Consider the following 18,248-nt stretch of genomic DNA (forward strand, 5'->3'; position numbering starts at 1 on the left):
TGGCAGAGATGATGGGTCCCTGCCGGGAACAAGGGCCAGGGTGTCATGAGTGCAGTTTGCTTTGTGCTGAGCCAGTCCTTGCTGTGAATCTCCTCATTCCTCTGCATTTCTGGTGGGGGAGCGGGGGGACAAGCTCTCTGCAGTTGTCTAGGCCCTCAGTGCGTGGTTCTTGATGACAACACATCTGAAATCTTCGGTCATTCTTTGGCTGTGTGTGCGGCCGTGTGTGAAGGCTACAACCATAGACTATGTTTGTGCAGACCGCAGCCGTGTAGACTACCCGTGTGTAGACTCTAGCCATGTACAGGGGCGGATTGATCAGTAAGAAGGTATGCACAGGCTTACTTGTGCTTACTTGCTAATCTGTAGTGCACATCAAACATGTGGTGAAACCCACGTGAAGTGGTGCCCTTAAGATTAGTAAGTAAGCACAAGTAAGCCAGTGTGTACCGTGTTTATTGGGTGGTCGTCCCTGGCCGTGTAGACTATGTGTGTGTAGATTACAGCTGTGTGGACTAAGTGTGTGTATACTGTGCGTCTGTAAACTACAGCTGTGTAGACTGTGTGTGGGCAGACTATGTGTGTATACTGTGTGTAGACCACATGTGTGTAGACTACTTGCGTGTGAACTACAAGCATGGAGACTGTGTATGCTATGTGTGGACCACATGTGTGTGTAGACTGTGTACATGTAGGCCACATGCCTGTAGACTGTATGTGGGCAGATTATGTGTGTATACTACGTGTGGACCACATGTGTGTAGACTATGTGTGGGCGTAGACTATGTGTGACTGCATAATTAACTCAGCGAGGCAGGTCGTGTTAGGAAATCGGGCCTCGGTCACTCTTCCCTGGTCCCGAAAGCTGGAATCCGCAGACAGGATTGGAAGCCGAGCCGGAGTGACTCCGCAGCCTGCACTCCGGCCACCCTGCTGCCCCTGGCCACCCTGCGGCCCCTGGCTACCCTACTGCCCGCATACATTTCTTTATCAGCTCTTTCTGCATGAGGACTGGGGGAAGACAATCTTGTTTCCCCCACCCCCATGTCCTCAGGCCCCTGCCCCATCTGCATCTCTGAGCCCAGGGGAGCTGGGACACAGCTGGTGGAATCATTCATAAAGGAGATGAGCCAGACACTGATGGGGGGGTGGTTCTGGCCGTGGTGCTCCCCCAGCCTCCCACTGTGGCTCTGACGTGGCACCCTGGGCCCACTGTGGCACCTGACGGGATGGTCCTGGCCATTGCCTTAGTCACGTGTAAAGTCATAGGGTGGTCTGTGCCGTTGGAAGATGTGTGCCTGTGCCGTCTTTGCTGACTCAGAGACCACGTGCTCGGTCCCAGCCATGACTTTTAGAGAGGCGACGTGCTGGTTACCACCGGGAAGGGCGTGGGCAGACTGCCGTGGATGGCTGGGTGCTGGGTGCTCGGTCTCAGCCATGACTTAGAGAGGAGACGTGCTGGTTACCACCGGGAAGGGCGTGGGCAGACCTCCGTGGATGGCCGGGTGCTGGGTGCTCGGTCTCAGCCGTGCTGGTTACCACCGGGAAGGGCGTGGGCAGACCTCCGTGGATGGCCGGGTGCTGGGTGCTCGGTCTCAGCCGTGCTGGTTACCACCGGGAAGGGCGTGGGCAGACCTCCGTGGATGGCCGGGTGCTGGGTGCTCGGTCTCAGCCGTGCTGGTTACCACCGGGAAGGGCGTGGGCAGACCGCCGTGGATGGCCGGGTGCTGGGTGCTCGGTCTCAGCCGTGCTGGTTACCACCGGGAAGGGCGTGGGCAGACCGCCGTGGATGGCCGGGTGCTGGGTGCTCGGTCTCAGCCGTGCTGGTTACCACCGGGAAGGGCGTGGGCAGACCTCCGTGGATGGCCGGGTGCTGGGTGCTCGGTCTCAGCCGTGCTGGTTACCACCGGGAAGGGCGTGGGCAGACCTCCGTGGATGGCTGGGTGCTGGGTGCTCGGTCTCAGCCGTGCTGGCTACCACCGGGAAGGGCGTGGGCAGACCTCCGTGGATGGCCGGGTGCTGGGTGCTCGGTCTCAGCCATGACTTAGAGAGGAGACGTGCTGGTTACCACCGGGAAGGGCGTGGGCAGACCTCCGTGGATGGCCGGGTGCTGGGTGCTCGGTCTCAGCCGTGCTGGTTACCACCGGGAAGGGCGTGGGCAGACCGCCGTGGATGGCCGGGTGCTGGGTGCTCGGTCTCAGCCGTGCTGGTTACCACCGGGAAGGGCGTGGGCAGACCGCCGTGGATGGCCGGGTGCTGGGTGCTCGGTCTCAGCCGTGCTGGTTACCACCGGGAAGGGCGTGGGCAGACCGCCGTGGATGGCCGGGTGCTGGGTGCTCGGTCTCAGCCGTGCTGGTTACCACCGGGAAGGGCGTGGGCAGACCGCCGTGGATGGCCGGGTGCTGGGTGCTCGGTCTCAGCCGTGCTGGTTACCACCGGGAAGGGCGTGGGCAGACCGCCGTGGATGGCCGGGTGCTGGGTGCTCGGTCTCAGCCGTGCTGGTTACCACCGGGAAGGGCGTGGGCAGACCGCCGTGGATGGCCGGGTGCTGGGTGCTCGGTCTCAGCCGTGCTGGTTACCACCGGGAAGGGCGTGGGCAGACCGCCGTGGATGGCCGGGTGCTGGGTGCTCGGTCTCAGCCGTGCTGGTTACCACCGGGAAGGGCGTGGGCAGACCTCCGTGGATGGCCGGGTGCTGGGTGCTCGGTCTCAGCCGTGCTGGTTACCACCGGGAAGGGCGTGGGCAGACCGCCGTGGATGGCCGGGTGCTGGGTGCTCGGTCTCAGCCGTGCTGGTTACCACCGGGAAGGGCGTGGGCAGACCTCCGTGGATGGCCGGGTGCTGGGTGCTCGGTCTCAGCCGTGCTGGTTACCACCGGGAAGGGCGTGGGCAGACCGCCGTGGATGGCCGGGTGCTGGGTGCTCGGTCTCAGCCGTGCTGGTTACCACCGGGAAGGGCGTGGGCAGACCTCCGTGGATGGCCGGGTGTGCTGAGGATGCCATCTGCAGTGTCTGCACCGACAAGGGCAGAGCATAGTGTGGCTTCTGTGTGCGGAGGCCTCCTTGGTTTTTGCAGCTTTGTGGTGGGGAAGGCCAGCAGGCCTGTTGTTAAAACCTAGGTCTGTGGAGCCGGCTGCCTGGTCAACCCCGTCCCGCCTCTCCCAGGCCGGGCATGGGCGGCTTCGTCAGCCCACTGGCCCACGTCCACGTCTGTAGAATGGGAACGCGCTGGTGCGTGCTGTCACACGGCGGCTGAAGTGTGGTGCTGTTGTTGTTGTTGTTGTTATTACTGACCAAGTTTTAACCATTTTGCCCTTTTTTTCTCCAGTTTCTGTGTTTGAAGAATATCCGCACCTTCCTTAAAGTCTGCCACGATAAATTTGGACTCAGAAACAGTGAGCTGTTCGACCCCTTTGACCTCTTCGATGTCCGAGATTTTGGAAAGGTGAGCGGCTTCCTCTCGTCTCTCAGCCCGTGCTGTGTGGCGTCGCACGGCTGACTCGGGGGCAGGTGGACCAGATGGGCAGGGTGGGCCAGGCACCTGGGCACGGCCGACTGGGTTTTTCCATTCCTGTCTGACAGGTGCAGGCCGGGTTGTGTTACCAACGGGCGGGCGAGGAGCCAGATGTGCGCAGTGGGGGTGGGGGCGGCGGGACGGCCCCCCCTTCTCAGGCTGCTCCAGGGGAGGTGGCGGTGGTGGTCATCGGCTGCTGTGGATTCGGCTCTGACGTCCAGCGACCTTAAATCTAACAGACCAAAACGCTGCCCTGTCCTGCGCCGTTTTCATGATTGTGGATACGTTTGAGTCCATCATTGTGGTTGCTGCATAATCCACCTCATGGAGGGTTTCCCCTGTTTTCGCTGACCCTCCACTTTACCAACCATGATGCCCTTTCCTAGCGATTGGTCTTTCCTGATGACGTGTCCAGGGTAAGTGAGCGGAAGTCTTTCATCTAAGGAGCGTTCTGGTTGTATTCTGGGTGAGGGTTGGTGTCCTGGACCCAGACGGGGCGGGGAGGCAGGGCATGAACCACACAGAAGTGAGAATGAGCCAGCCCCACCTTTGTCTTCGGGAACCCTGAGCGTTCACTTCCCCCAAATCTCCGGCCCTTCATGTAGAATGGGGCGATGCTGATTCCCCCTGCTCAGCGTGGTGGTGATGATCTAGTAAATCCTTATTGTGGCCCCTGTGGGCGGAGCCGTCTCGCTCACACCTGGAGCAAGCACAGCTCTGGGCAGGTGTCGGGCAAGGCAGAGGTGTCCACCCAAACCCCCAAGGGCCCCAGAGGTGAGCCACGAGGTCTGGAACAGGTAACCCTGGGAGTCTCCCCGTGTTCCCAGAAAGCTTCAGTCATGTGGCCGCTGTTACTCAGAAGCTCTGCTGAGTGCAGGTGAGGGCCACCTGGGAACCTGGGCAGGTACAGAGGGCTGGGGAGGCTTCTGCTCACTTAAGTTCCTGGTGAACCGGTACAGTGGTGGGGATCATGTGCCATCGAGAGGCCAGCAGGCTCGGAGTCGCTCATTTTGAATCCTGGAATCAGGATGGAAGTAACTCCTGATGGGTTGGGGCCGAGGGCATGCAGTGTGGAGCAGGCTTTGTGCCAGCTGTGATCCAGCTGCTCCCGAGACCCACGCTCTTCAGGGCCTACGTTGCTTGGCTTTTTCATCTGCTGGCACAGGCTCTGAAGTGGCCACTCCCCAGTTATGAGGCTGAGTTTCCACCAGCCAGTGGGACTCAACAGAAGATGCCTTTTACTGCCTGACTGATTTGAGGACCATCATCAGGGTCTGGGTGTTTGAGGAGATGTTGTATGAAAACATGATCTGTGAAGCGCACTGGGGGTTTTCACATCTGCAGTCACACAGGCTGAGAGGAGCCCTCATTTGGCAGTGCTTGTTGTTAGGTGCTGTGGCCTTGGTTCCGACTCAGAGCAACCCTGCGCTCAACAGAACGAAACACAGCCTGGTCCTGCACCATCCTCACAGTCGTTGTTATGCTTGAGCCCATGTTGCAGCCACTGTACCAAACCATCTTGTTGAAGGTCTTTGTCTTTTTCACTATCTACTTTACCAAGCATGATGTCCTTCCTTCTCCAGGGACTGATCCCTCCTGATAATACGTCCAAAGTAGGTAAGATGAGGTCTCGCCATCCCGGCTTCTAAGGATCAGTCTGGCTGTACTTCCTCCAAGAAAGATCTGTTCATTTTTCTGGAAGTCCATAGAATATACGGTATTCCTTGACAACACCGTAATTCAAAGGCATTAATTCTTCTTTGATCTTTCTTATTCGTTGTCCAGCTTTCTCCCACGTACAAGGCTACTGAAAACACCATGGCTCGAGTCCGGCACACCCTAGTCCTCAAAGTGACATTTTTGTTTTTTTAACGCTTTCAAGAGGCCTTTTACAGCAGATTTGCCCAAAGTAATAAGTCCTTTGATTTCTTGACTGCTGCTTCCATGGGCGTTGATTGTGGATCCAAGTAAAATGAAACCCTTGACAATGTCAATCTTTTTTTCTGTTTATCGTGACGTTGCTTATTGGTCCAGTTGTGAGGTTTTTTGTTTTCTTTATGTTGAGGTGTAATCCATACTGAAGCGCTGCAAAGTGTCAAATCAGTATTGATGTCTAGGACTTTCCCATCAGCCACCTGGGCCTGCTGATGCCTCCCTTACTCCTGGGTCCTCCAGGGACGAGATTTGGGGCCTCTGAGGAGCCCATCTCTTGTTGGGTTGTCCAGGTATCAGAAGCTTTATTGGTCCTTCAGTGACATACCTGAGCTCCTCCTGCCACAGGGCCATCACTTTGTCCTCTGTCCCCACCCGTGGAGAGGGTCAGGCTTCCTTCCCTGCAGTGGTGCTGCTGTAGGAGCCTGGGTGACGGAAGCTTGAGGGAGCCGTGCTCGTGTTCCTTCCTGTGAGTGGGCTTCCCGATTCCTACAGATTTGTTTTCACATGGATCGGCCTCTCTCCTGTTCTTTCTTCTCGAGGACAGCAGAGGTAAATCTGCCTACCTGCAATGCCCTGGAGGATGGGCCTTCAGAACACGCACTCATACTCACGTGAACACACACACACATGCACACTCATACACACACACACTCACTCATACAAATTTACACGTGCTCACACACATTCACATGCACATATATATATACAGTCACACATATACTCTTATTTAAGTTCACTTATAAGGCAGTCGTTTGAACAGAACACGGGGGTGCTGTGTGGTTTACAGTCAGGAGAGGTGTGTGTCAGGGTTGTATCCTTTCACATACCTATTCAGTCTGTATGCTAAGCAAATAATCCGAGAAGCTGGACTATATATGAAGAAGGACGGGGCATCAGGATTGGAGGAAGACTCATTAACAACCTGCGATGTGCAAATGACACAACCTTGCTTGCTGAAAGTGAAGAGGACTTGAAGCACTTACTGATGAAGACCAAAGACCACACACAGCCTTCACTATGGATTACACCTCAACATAAAGAAAACAAAAATCCTCACAACTGGACCAATAAGCAATGTCATGATAAACGGAGAAAAGATTGAAGTTGTCAAGCATTTCATTTTCCTTGGATCCACAATCAACAGCCACGGAAGCAGCAGTCAAGAAATCAAAAGACTCATTGCATTGGGCAAATCTGCTGCAAAAGTCCTCTTGGAAGTGTTAAGAAAAAAAAAAGATGTCACTTTAAGGACTAAGGTGCGCTTGACCCAAGCCATGGTGTTTTCAGTCGCCTCACGCGCATGCAAAAACTGGGGAATGAATAAGGAAGACCAAAGAAGAATTGGCGCCTTTGAATTATGGTGTTGGCAAAGAATATCGAATATACCACGGACTGCCAAAAGAATGAACAAATCTCTTGGAAGAAATACAGCCAGAATGCTCTTAGAAGCGAGCATTAGTCTCACCTTCTTTGGACATGTTATCAGGAGGGACCAGTTCCTGGAGAAGGACATCATGCTTAGTAATGTAGAGGGTCAGGGAAAGATAGGAAGACCCTCCACGAGAGGCATTGACACAGTGGCTGCAACATTGGACTCAAACACAGCAACAATTGTGAGGATGGTGCAGGAACAGGCAGTGTTTTGTTCTGTTGTGTGTGGGGTCGCTATGAGTCAGAATGGACGCGATGGCACCTGACAACAACCTGTTCACTCTCAGACATACACAGTCACATAACACATGCACTCATACATACTCTCGCACACTCATGCACACTTGTAAACACTAACAGTCATATGTATACTCATTTACACCCTGCCATATACAACACTCCCACACACTCAGACATAGATACACTCACACACAGTTACACACACATATAATCACACACATGTACACTTCACACACTCGTGTACACTCACACATACAGTCTCACACAAACATACACTCATAGGCTAAATACACAACTGGTATTTAGAATAACTGTGGAGAGAAGGAGTCAGGAACACCGTGACCAAGCCCACTCCTCGCCCAGCAGTTAGGGCTCCGAGGGCTCGGGCTGTAGTTCCGTTTTGCTTTTCGTCGGCCACAGCCGTGTGTGGTGACGTAAGATGCATATGCTTTTGGCATAAAGGCTTGTCGGCCGGCCCGCTCAGTGTGGCTGTGTGGTTTGCAAAGGAAGCCTCGTCAGCAACAGTCCTGTGTGGCCAGGCGGCTCCAGCTCCTGGTGACAGCAGGCGGCTGGGGTGCATTGTGACAGTTTATGGCAGTGCTCTCCCACGCCATGGCGTCTACCTGGGGAGGACGTGGGTGGGCCATGGGTTTGGAGCAGGAGTAACGGTCTAGGGCCTAGGATGAGAAGCGAATAGCCACCTAGTTCCCCAAGCTGAGCTGTGGGGTCTCGGGTCCTGCCTCAGCTCTCTTGAGAACTGGAGGCTCAGAGAAGGGAAGGGACGAGTGCATGACAGCTCAGGGCTGCTCTCCTGCAGCTGCTGGTGGCTTTGAACCTAAGGTCAGCTGGCCTGGTTTCAAATCCTGGCTCCATCCCTAGTGGTTGGGTGACTTTAGCAAGTGACATGGTGGCTCTGACCCTCAGTCTTCATGACTGTGAGAGGTGGCTGGGAGGATGGAGTGACGGACATATAGGAGGCCCTCAGCACAGTGCCTGTGCTTAGTAGGTGCTCACTTTGCTGTTATGGATCCCCTTCTCCACGAGCCATTCCTTGGAAACCCTATGGGGCAGTTCTACACTTTCTTAAAGGGTCACTATGAGTTGGAATCGACTCAACGGCAACGGGTTTGGTGTTTTTTTTTTTTTTTTTTTTGAATGAGTGGTAAAAGGAACCCAGTGGTGCAACAGTTACGCGGTCGGTTGCTAAGCGCTCGGTTGCTAAGGTCAGTGGTCTGAACCCACCAGCAGTCTACTTCCGTAAAGATTACAGCCTTGGAAACCCTATGGGGCAGTTCTTCTCTGTCAGAGTCACCTCGAAGGCTATGGGTTTTGTGCTGCTATAACAGAAATACCCCAAGTGGGTGGCGTTAACAGACAGACTTTTATTTTCTCACAGTTTAGGGGCTGGAAGTCCTAATTCAGGCTGCCGAGCCCGCCCTCCTGTCCTCTCCTCTGTGCAGATCTGGCCACGTTTCCCTGTTGTTGTCTCTCTTCCCCTGTGTGTTTCTCTTCACGTGGTCAACCTGTGGTTAGCACTTCCAAGTGCAGTTTGAAGCTGCGCCAGCTGAGGCTCAAGGCGCTGGGATCGCTCTTCCCACGTGGACGCCTTTGTCCCAGCTGGGCTGTTTTGCTTTGCTCAGCCCTCCTGGCTTCTCTGGGACAGGCCCACCCCCTTCCCCCAGAAAAACAAAATGCAAACAGAGCCCTGGCCCCTCCCCACCACACTGCGCCTGGGTATCAGACACTGAGGGCCTCCCATCCCCGGAGTGTGGGGCTGGGCAGGGGCATTTGGGTCCGACCCCTAGTGAACAGCGGAGGAGAGAAGGCCAGAGTGGGCAAGGGCCTCGCCTGAGACCAGGCTGCTGCCCTGGAGTACGGCTGTAGGGCCTCACCTGAGACCAGGCTGCTGCCCCGGAGTGCGGCTGTAGGGCCTGAGACCAGGCTGCTGCCCCGGAGTGCGGCTGTAGGGCCTCGCCTGAGACCAGGCTGCTGCCCTGGAGTGCGGCTGTAGGGCCTGAGACCAGGCTGCTGCCCCGGAGTGCGGCTGTAGGGCCTGAGACCAGGCTGCTGCCCCGGAGTGCGGCTGTAGGGCCTCGCCTGAGACCAGGCTGCTGCCCTGGAGTGCGGCTGTAGGGCCTCGCTTGAGACCAGGCTGCTGCCCTGGAGTGCGGCTGTCGCCCGGTCCCGGCCAGGGAGTCCGTGTTGGGAGCAGGCCCTCACCTGTGCTTTCCGTTCTGAGGTGCTGCCCTCTGAGGATGGGCCGGGAGGGGGGTCCCTGTGCGCTGTTCCCTCTGGCCGGAGAGGTGAACACAGTGGCCCATTTCTTTCTCAGGGCCCCCTTCCTCCCTGAGGAGTGGCAAGCGTCCCAGCTGAGAGAGGAGGTAGCATCTTCCCTTGTCCCCAGCACGAAGCTCTAGAATCAGAAGTGACCTGCGACTCCTGGGTGGGCGAGTGAAGACTTACCCTCCGGGGCCTGCCTGGGGCCTGTGTTAAGAATAATTCTGAAGCGTAGTCTAAGGCTAAGGTTAGCTGGGAAGAGTTTGGGGCGGAATAGCAGTGGTCTGAGGAGGGGATGTGTGTGTGGCCAGGGATTGGAGGGGCAAGGGTTTCTTCCTCATTTCTCCTTCCTGCCTGGCTGTCACCGCTTATGTTCGTAGGATTCAGGAGACAAAAAGCTGGCTAGTTAGTCCCAGGCTGTCCTGAGGTATAGAATTTTCCAGGTTTTTTTTTTTTTTTTTGCCATTTCTCAAGCGTGTCCTGGCTAGACTTTCAGCTTGTTTTGTTGTTCATTTTCTAAACAGCTGCTTCCCAGCTTCCCAAATCTTTTGTGCTGCTGGAGTCATTCCTTAGGATGAGCAAAGGCATCCATTCACCCACCCACCCACCCACTCATCCCACCCAGCCATCCATGTGTCTTCCCTTTCACTCACCCTCTTGTTCACCCACCCTCTCTCTCGTTCACCCACGCTCTCGTTCACCCACCCACCCATCCACCCATCTACCCATCCACCCATCCACCCATCCACCCATCCACCCATCCACCCATCCATCCATCCATCCATCCCACCCAGCCATCCATCTTCCCATTCACCCACCCTCCCACCCACCTACCCACCCACCTACCCACCCTCCCATCCACCTGCCCACCCACCCACCCATCCACCCATCCATCTATCCAGCCAGCTACCTACTCTATTTATTAAGGTTTTAATGTACTAAGCATTTATTAAATGTTTACTGTGGCAGAGATAGGAGCCCTGGTAGCCCAGTGGTTCAGAGTTTGGCTGCCAACCAAAAGGTTGGCAGTTCACATTCACCAGCTGCTCCTTGGAAACCCCGTGGGGCAGCTCTACTCTGTTGTGTAGGGTTGCCATGGGCTGGAATTGACTGGACAGCAACAGTTTTTTTTGTTTTTTTTTTTCCCTCTTAATGCTAGAGATAAAGTGGGGAGGAAGACTCACGTGTTGCCTGAGGAGGGGACACAAGATTAGCTGCTGTGAGTTAATGGTAGAAAAAAGAAGGGAGAAAATGGAAACTCTAGAGCTCTTACCCCTGAAGCTGGCTGGCTCTGACCCACCCTTCAGACTATGATGCTGGAGTCTTTCCTGTGTGATTTTATTGTGAAAAGAAACATGCACACATTGTAAAATGATGATTGCAACAAAAACTCCGTGGGCTAAAGGAAATGATAAAGTAGACCAGACATCATCCCTCTCCCCGGGGATAACCACTGTGGAGAGTGGGGCTGATTCTACCAGTGACGTTTCCTGTTCGCAGAACCAGGACAGCCTCACAGCCCCCACCGTGCTGGCCTGGGTTCTCCTTCCCGCCTTCCCAGCGGGGCAGAATGGGCTGTGGGGAAGGGGCTGAGGGAGCTGATAGTTCAGGGCATAAGATGCGCTGGTGAGTGTTTCCTTAACTCAGGAGGAGCACCAGGAGGTGCCCCCCATGTTGACTGGGTTCTTAGTGGTTCTGGGTTTGATGTGGTTCTGGGTTATCTGTGGTGTGGGTTCTTGGTGGTTCTGGATTCTTGGTGGTTCTGGGTTCTCTGTGGTCTGGGTTCTCTGAGGTCTGGGTTCTCAGTGGATGGCCTTCTCTGTGGTTCTGGGTTCTCAGTGGACTGAGTTCTCTGTGGTTCCAGGGTCTCTGAGGTCTGGGTTCTCTGAGGTCCAGGTTCTCAGTGGACTGGGTTCTCAGTGGTTCCACGTTCTTTGTGGTTCTGGGTTCTGTGTGGTTCTGGGTTCTCTGGGGTCCAGGTTCTCTGTGGACTGAGTTCTCTGCGGTTCCAGGTTCTCTGAGGTCCAGGTTCCCAGTAGTTCCAGGTTCTTTGTGGTTCCAAGTTCTCAGTGGTTCCAGATTCTCTGTGGTTCCGGGTTTTGTGAGATCCAGGTTCTCTGTGGTTCTGGGTTCTCTGAGGTCTGGGTTCTTGGTGGACTGAATTCTCAGTGGTTCCAGGTTCTTTGTGGTTCCAGGTTCTCTGTGGTTCTAGGTTCTCAGTGGTTCCCGGTTCTCTGAGGTCCAGGTTCTCTCTGGTTCCAGGTTCCCTGTGGTCCGGGTTCTCAGTGGACTGAGTCCTCAGTGGTTCCACGTTCTCCATGGGTAGGGTTCTCTGTGGGACTGGGCCCAGGGCAGTTGGGTAGACCCTCAGTGGACTTCTTAGCCTGGGCAGCAGACAGATGGAGCCCAGGAGACCCTCGAGGACTGTGGGGACCCTAGGCACAGCCAGCCCTCAAGGGTAGCAGGCCCCATTCAGGAGGGAGACCCCCACCAGGCTGGCCTACATTTCTTCCTTCTGACTCTTCTCTTTCCAGGTTCTGGGGGTGGGGGGAGACAGGGGCTCCATGGCAGGAGATCCTGGCATGAATCTGGACTCTGTGAGTCCTGGGTCTCGTCAAGCCTTCGATTGTCCAGGGATAAATGAAGATAACTGTCTAGTCTGTGGCGTTCTTTTTTAAGGAATCAGAGAAAATGAGCCACAGGTCTTGGTGGGGCTGTCATTGGTGTTAATATTCTCTTCTTGCCAGCCCACTGAGCAAACACTGGCGGAACTCAAGGATCCAGAAAGCTGGTTCTGTAAGTTTTTTATTTTTGGCTGCCTTCCTGGTATTTTTCCGAAGGGTCACATTAATGATATTAGGTTTCTGCTCAAACAAATCGTGTCCGGGAAGCTTCCGGTGCTGCCCGGGGTTGGGCGTGCTGAGGCCTTGTTACAGGCCAGTGTGCAGTGTAGGCAGCAGGCCTTGCTGCTGCAATCCCCTTGGCCCTGCACCCTCCCCTGGGGTGCATAAATCTGCTCTTGCTTCCCTTCATGCCCTGCTTCTGGGCCCTTTGTCCAGCTGTGAAGGGCCCAGGGCGGGAAGGAGCTTGGAGAAGCTTAGTGGGTGGCCACACCGACCAGCTCTCCCAGCTTGGTGGAAGCTTGGTTTTTTTGGTTTGAAATCTGGCTGGGAAGCTTAGCAAGGGGCTGCAGGGTGCCCAGGGCATTCTTCCAGTACGCTGCCTTCTGGAGGGCAGAGATTCCCTGAGTGATGCCCTCAGCTACTAACTGAAAGCCTGGCAGTTTGAACCCACCTCATGGTGCCATGGAAAAAGGGCCTGGTGATCTGCTTCCATAAAAATTACAGCCAAGACAACCTTGTGGAGCTCAGTTCTAGTTTGTAGTACGTGTGGTCGCCATGAGTCGAAATCGACTCAGCAGCAGTGGGCTTGGTTTGGTTGTGGAGAATACAGATAATATAATCGCGACAAAAATGGTTAAGAGCAATGGCTGCTAACCAAAGGGCCGGCAGTTCGAATCCACCAGGCGCTCCTTGGAAACCCTATGGGGCAGTTCTACTCTGTCCTATAGGGTCACTATGAGTTGGAATCGACTCCATGGCAACGGATAATTACAGCCCCATCTCCTTATTGGGAGCGGGGCGCTGGAGACAACTCACCCAGTCTTCCCAGCGAGCTGTGATGCTGCCTCTCCTCACCCCCATCTTGAGGAGCAGGAAGCCCAGCTGTCTTACTAGGGCTGCAGGAGACAGGACAGCCAGGCGCTGCCCCATGTCATCCCAGGGCTTAGCCCCGTCCCTTGTGTTCAGGGACACATGTCCGTGTGAAGTTTTGACGCGGCTTCTCTGTGCTGCCCGCACCACAGGGAGTCTGGTCAGTTGGTTTTAGCCTCATTTTGGGCAGAATTAACAACCAAAGAAGAAAATTGATGAGGCCGTTTATCTCACTCAAGTTAAAGAATAGCGCACACCATCTAATAAACAGATTTGATTCTCCTATTTATTATTCATTAAAATATTTTGCTGGGCTCAGAAGCCTCCGAAGCAGTTAGATCTGGCTTTCAGTAGGGTCTGGGGCAGATGGATGACTGCCCACTAAAAATGCTCAATAATTCACGTGTACTGGCATACGGCTGGGCCATGCACGGCCCCTTCCCCAAATTCCCAGCTGAGCGCCTTCCTTTGCTGGCCTCCCAATGACTCCGGAGTTAAGTCCAGTTCTCATCCACTCGCCCGGCCCCTTACCCATTGTCTGCCAGATGAGGCAGGTGTTTGCAGGCAGGACCAGTCTTGCGGAATTCTGCCAAGTAAGGTGACCAAGAGGTTAGTGAGGAGGCCCCCAGGGGCAGGGGGAAAGAGGCTAAACCAGGTTGGGGGTGCTCACAGCTTCTCAAATGACCCAGGGCAGTGTCTCTCCTGGTGAAGGTGCAGATAATTCACTCTGGTGGATTTCAAACCACTGAAGCCTTTCTCAGGGGGCAGAGGGAGGCAGGGAGGGGGCAGGGAGGGAGCAGGGAGGAGGGAGGAGCAGGGGGAAGGAAGGCAGACCAGGGAGGAGGGAGGGAGCAGGGAGGAGGCAGGGAGGGCAGTGGGGACAGGGAGGAGGCAGGGAGGGAGCAGGGAAGATGGAGAGGGCAGGGAGGAGGGGGGGCAGGGAGGGAGCAGGGAGGAGGGGGGAGGCAGGGAGGGAGCAGGGAAGATGGAGGGGGCAGGGAGGAGGGGGGAGGCAGGGAGGGAGCAGGGAGGAGGCAGGGAGGGCAGTGGGGACAGGGAGGAGGCAGGGAGGGAGCAGGGAAGATGGAGGGGGCAGGGAGGGAGCAGGGAGGAGGGGGCAGGGAGGTGGGGAAGGGGCTGGGAGGGCAGGGTCCCACCGGCTGAGAGCGGCTCCACTTTTATCTGTTTTCTCGGTGGCATTTTGCCTGACATTTTGCTTAAAGAAAGGGTTCTGAAGAGACTAAAAACATAGTTTGGAACCACTGAACCGGAGCAGCTCCTTGGATTGGGCCTGGGGGCAGGGGGTGGGGCTGCGGGTCTCAGGCCGGCCTGTGGGGCGGTGGTGGTGAGGACTGGCCCAGTCACCACCTCCCGGCAGAGGGGCATCGCAGCACGTCTGTCCTGGGTGTGGGAACGTCAGGGTCAGGGCGTCCTCCTGTGTCTGATCACAGCACGCTCCCACCGAGCCTGCTCAGCACAGCCCTGATCCCCGGCAGCCCTGGCAGCCCACCAGGCTGGCCCTGAGTGGAGGCCAGTCTGCCTTCCTGGTCCTCCCACCACCCGCCCTCCTGTGACTCCGCCTCTCCCTCAGATTCCTGCCGCCCTCTGTCTGCCCTGGTTGACTTTGTGGAACTCGACTTTGTGGAGCTTGGTAGAAGCTGCGGGTATTTCTAGAAGCCAGGTACAAAAGGACTTGTTGGGACACCATTGAGGGCTGGTCCAGAGTGTGACACCAAGGAGCGGGCTGAAACTGGAAACCAGACAGTGCTGGGCTTGAACCCTGGGTCACGTTGCCTCTCGGAGCCTTTGTTTCCCCATCTGTAAAATGGGTCTGAAGATAGGTCCACACCTGAGACTGCTGGAGGGAGGTTTGTGATGGTGAGCTGTGTCCGCATGGAGCTCCATGTGGTGCTGTTACTATGTCAGCCCAGGATGAGTGCACGGCTGACAGGCTCTTGGCCACGGGCAGGGGCAGCTCTGCCTGGGGCAGCCACCTGGTGCACCCACGTTCTGCCCTGCACCCCGCCGCCCCACCCGTGCTGCGTCTGGGTTTTGACGTGTGTGGAGATGTCTCAGCCGCAGCATTGATCTCCCAGTTTAGGGTCTGCATTGACCACCATGTCCCCCAGCGCTTGTCCGGTCGGGGAAGGAGGTGGCAGTAACCTGGGGGTATTGATCCAACCCCTCTTCTGTGCTCACAGGCTGCCACGTTCCACTGTTCACCCCTTAATATTTGTTCACTAGCTTGCTGAGTGCCAGCTTGTCCCCACTTGTGACGCTTCTGCTGCAGCCCGATGCCTCTCAGATCGAGGCTGCACTGGGTTCATTTTCACTCCCCTGCTTAATGCTGTCTGTGTGCGCCCCAGTCTGTCCCAGCATCCGCTCTGCACTAATTACTTACTAGAACACGTCACTGTGGAGTGCGCAGCTTCTAGGCTCCGGCCTAGCCCCGCTCCAGCTGCTGGCAAAGGCTGGATCGTTCCTGCCTGAAAACATTCCTCCTTTTATCTGCTGGTTGTGATCATTAGGACGTTGTCCTGCCACTCGCTCTCAGAAGAACTCGACACACGGAAGCATGCGTACACTCACATACACACAGACAGATGCACACCCAGATGCGTGTGCACCAACTCGTGCACACATAGCCACACGCACACTCACAGGCGCTGCCCCGCCATGTTCTCTCCTAGTTCTGCTGCCGTGGCAATCTTTGGGGTTCCTCTGCTGCTTTTGGATAGATGCACCTGCCTCCCCTCTGTGTGTGTGACCCTCTGTCTGTTCTCTAAGATGCCCCTAAGAAGCGATCAGGGCTAGGACCCACCCTGCTCAAATCACTTAGCTGGTAATATCTCCAAAGAAAGACCCTATTTCTCCGGACAGGGTCACATTCCCAGGCACAGGGGTTGGACTTCAGCAGATCTCTTTGGGGGACACAGTTCAACCCACATCACCATCTTTGCCATTTCTCTTTTCAGTGCCTGCTTCTCCCTGTGGGCCCCCAGCTCAGGGACTGAGTGCTTGGATTTTCCTGACTGTCCCTGGTGCAACTGGTGCCAGCCTTTTTTTTCGGGGGGGCGGGGGGGGGCAGGTCCATGTCCACAGTTAATTAGGTTTAAATTGACTAATTGTTTCTCCCCCATGCCATGGAAGACATTAATTGTGTCTGTTGAAGCTTGACAATTTGATGTTTGCAGCAAAACAGCTGAATGAGATTAAGAGGACTAGAAGGAAAAAAGAGCAAAATGTAAATAATGAATTGCAACAAAGTGTCATGTCTTGGCCCCTGGCAGAGCTGTCTCGGGAGCCCTGCTTTTCTGAAGGCAGATCAGAGTCAGCCAGCCTGGGAATGGGCGTGGGGGCAGCGCTGGCGTGGGGGCAGCCTCTCCAGAACCTCGGGGAGTGGCCGTGAGCTTGTTGAGGGGGAGGCCCCTCGCTAGCTGTGTCCCAGAAGGAGGTTCCAGACCCCCAGCCGGCAAGAGTGGTGTTTGACATGCCAGTTCCGGGGGGCTCTCTGCCTGAGCTGTGGATTAGCTAGCTAGTTGGGGGGCTGGAGCCTTCATTCTGTACCCTGTCTCGTCTTTGTCACTCTCAATCCCTTTTTTTTTTCTTTTTAAACTGTGGTAAAATTCACATAAATATCAACACCCATGGAAGCAGTAGTCAAGAAATCAAAAGACGCATTACGTTAGGCACATCTGTTGTGAAAGACTTCTTTAAAGTGTTGAAAAGCAAAAGTGTCACCTTGAAGACTAAGGTGCGCCTGACCCAAGCCGTGGTATTTTCAATTGCCTCATATATGTGTGAAAGCTGGACGATGAATAAGGAAGACGGAAGAAGAATTGACGCCTTTGAATTGTGGTGTTGGCAAAGAACATTGAATATACCATGGACTGCCAAAGGAACAAGCAAATCTGTCTTGGAAGAAGTACAACCAGGATGCTCCTTAGAAGCAAGGATGGCGAGACTTCGTCTCGCATACTTTGGACATGTTATCAGGAGGGACTAGTACCCGGAGAAGGACATGCTTGGCAGAGCATAGGGTCAGCGGAAAAGAGGAAGACCCTCAACGAGGGGGATTGACACAGTGGCTGCAGCAATGGGCTGAAGCATAACGACGACTGTGAGGGTGGCGCAGGACCGGGCAGTGTTTCCTTCTGTTGTCCTTGGGGTTGCTATGAGTCGGAACCACCTCGGCGGCACCTAACAGCAATGGTTACCGTGCTCACCATTTGAAAGTGCGCGACTCAGTGACTTCAGCGCACTCACGCTGTTGGGAACCATCATGGCTTTCTAAGTCCCCAGCTTTTCATCACCCCAGAAGAACACTGTACCCCGATTTCCCCTTCCGCCATCCCTGGGAACCACTGATCTGCTTTCTGTGTGTTTGCCTCTTCTGGACATTTCATATCAGTGGATCATCCAATATGTGGTCGTTTGTGTCTGCTGCTTTCTCTCAGCGTCATGTTTCCAAGGTTCATCACAGCGTAGCGGGTATCGTACCTTGTTAGGATACGTAACATCACGTACCTAACGTCAGTCCTGGCGTTGGTGCCTAGTATTCCATCGTACGGATGCACCACGTTTTGCTTATCTGTTCATCACTTGATGGACACTTGGGTTGTGTCCACCTTTGGCTGCTGTGAACATTCGCGTACAGGTTTCTGATTTTGACTTGCAGCCTTGAGACCCCCAGCCTGTAGCCTCTTTCAGCTGCCAGGGGGTCTGAGCCCCAGAAGGCTGGGGACCCTTGCTGAGGCCTGAGACGTGCTGTGGCCTCGCACCCGCGGGCACTCGCTCTTGGGAAAGGCAGGTGATAACTGGCCTACAGACCCTCATGCTCCAAAGCAGGCCCCCGGCTGCCCTAGAAGACCACGGGGAAGGCGGGCTGGGGCAGGGCTCCACCTGACTTATCCTCCATACTGCAGTTCCTGCCTAACTGGGAACCCAGCTATTCAGCTTAAAGACGGGTCTGCAGTGGGCAGGGCAGCCGGAAGCCGCTACCGATAGGCAGAAGAATAAATGTTCACCTACCAACCACATCAGCTGGTTCACTGGCCGAGGTGACTGAGTCAGGCCAGGCTCTCATCTCCCCACAAAGACCCGGCTTTAAAAGCTATCACCCCAGGCTCTTCACCACCAG

At 55.3% G+C, this 18,248-nt stretch overlaps 1 protein-coding gene across 3 annotated transcripts in view; it reads left to right on the forward strand.

Annotated features, from left to right (window-relative positions):
- VAV2 (vav guanine nucleotide exchange factor 2) overlaps nucleotides 1-18,248 on the forward strand; it is a 211,779-nt gene that overhangs the window by 40,807 nt on the left and 152,724 nt on the right. For all 3 annotated transcript variants that reach the window (XR_007518775.1, XM_049896845.1, XM_049896843.1), the window contains exon 2: nucleotides 3,327-3,443. Coding sequence is in view for 2 of the 3 variants with exons in the window: in XM_049896845.1 (XP_049752802.1) it covers nucleotides 3,327-3,443 (117 nt within the window). In the remaining variant the exon portion in view is untranslated. The remainder of the gene's footprint in view (nucleotides 1-3,326; nucleotides 3,444-18,248) is intronic.

The sequence above is a fragment of the Elephas maximus genome, chromosome 9 (assembly GCF_024166365.1).
Source record: "Elephas maximus indicus isolate mEleMax1 chromosome 9, mEleMax1 primary haplotype, whole genome shotgun sequence".
Lineage (NCBI taxonomy): Eukaryota > Metazoa > Chordata > Mammalia > Proboscidea > Elephantidae > Elephas > Elephas maximus.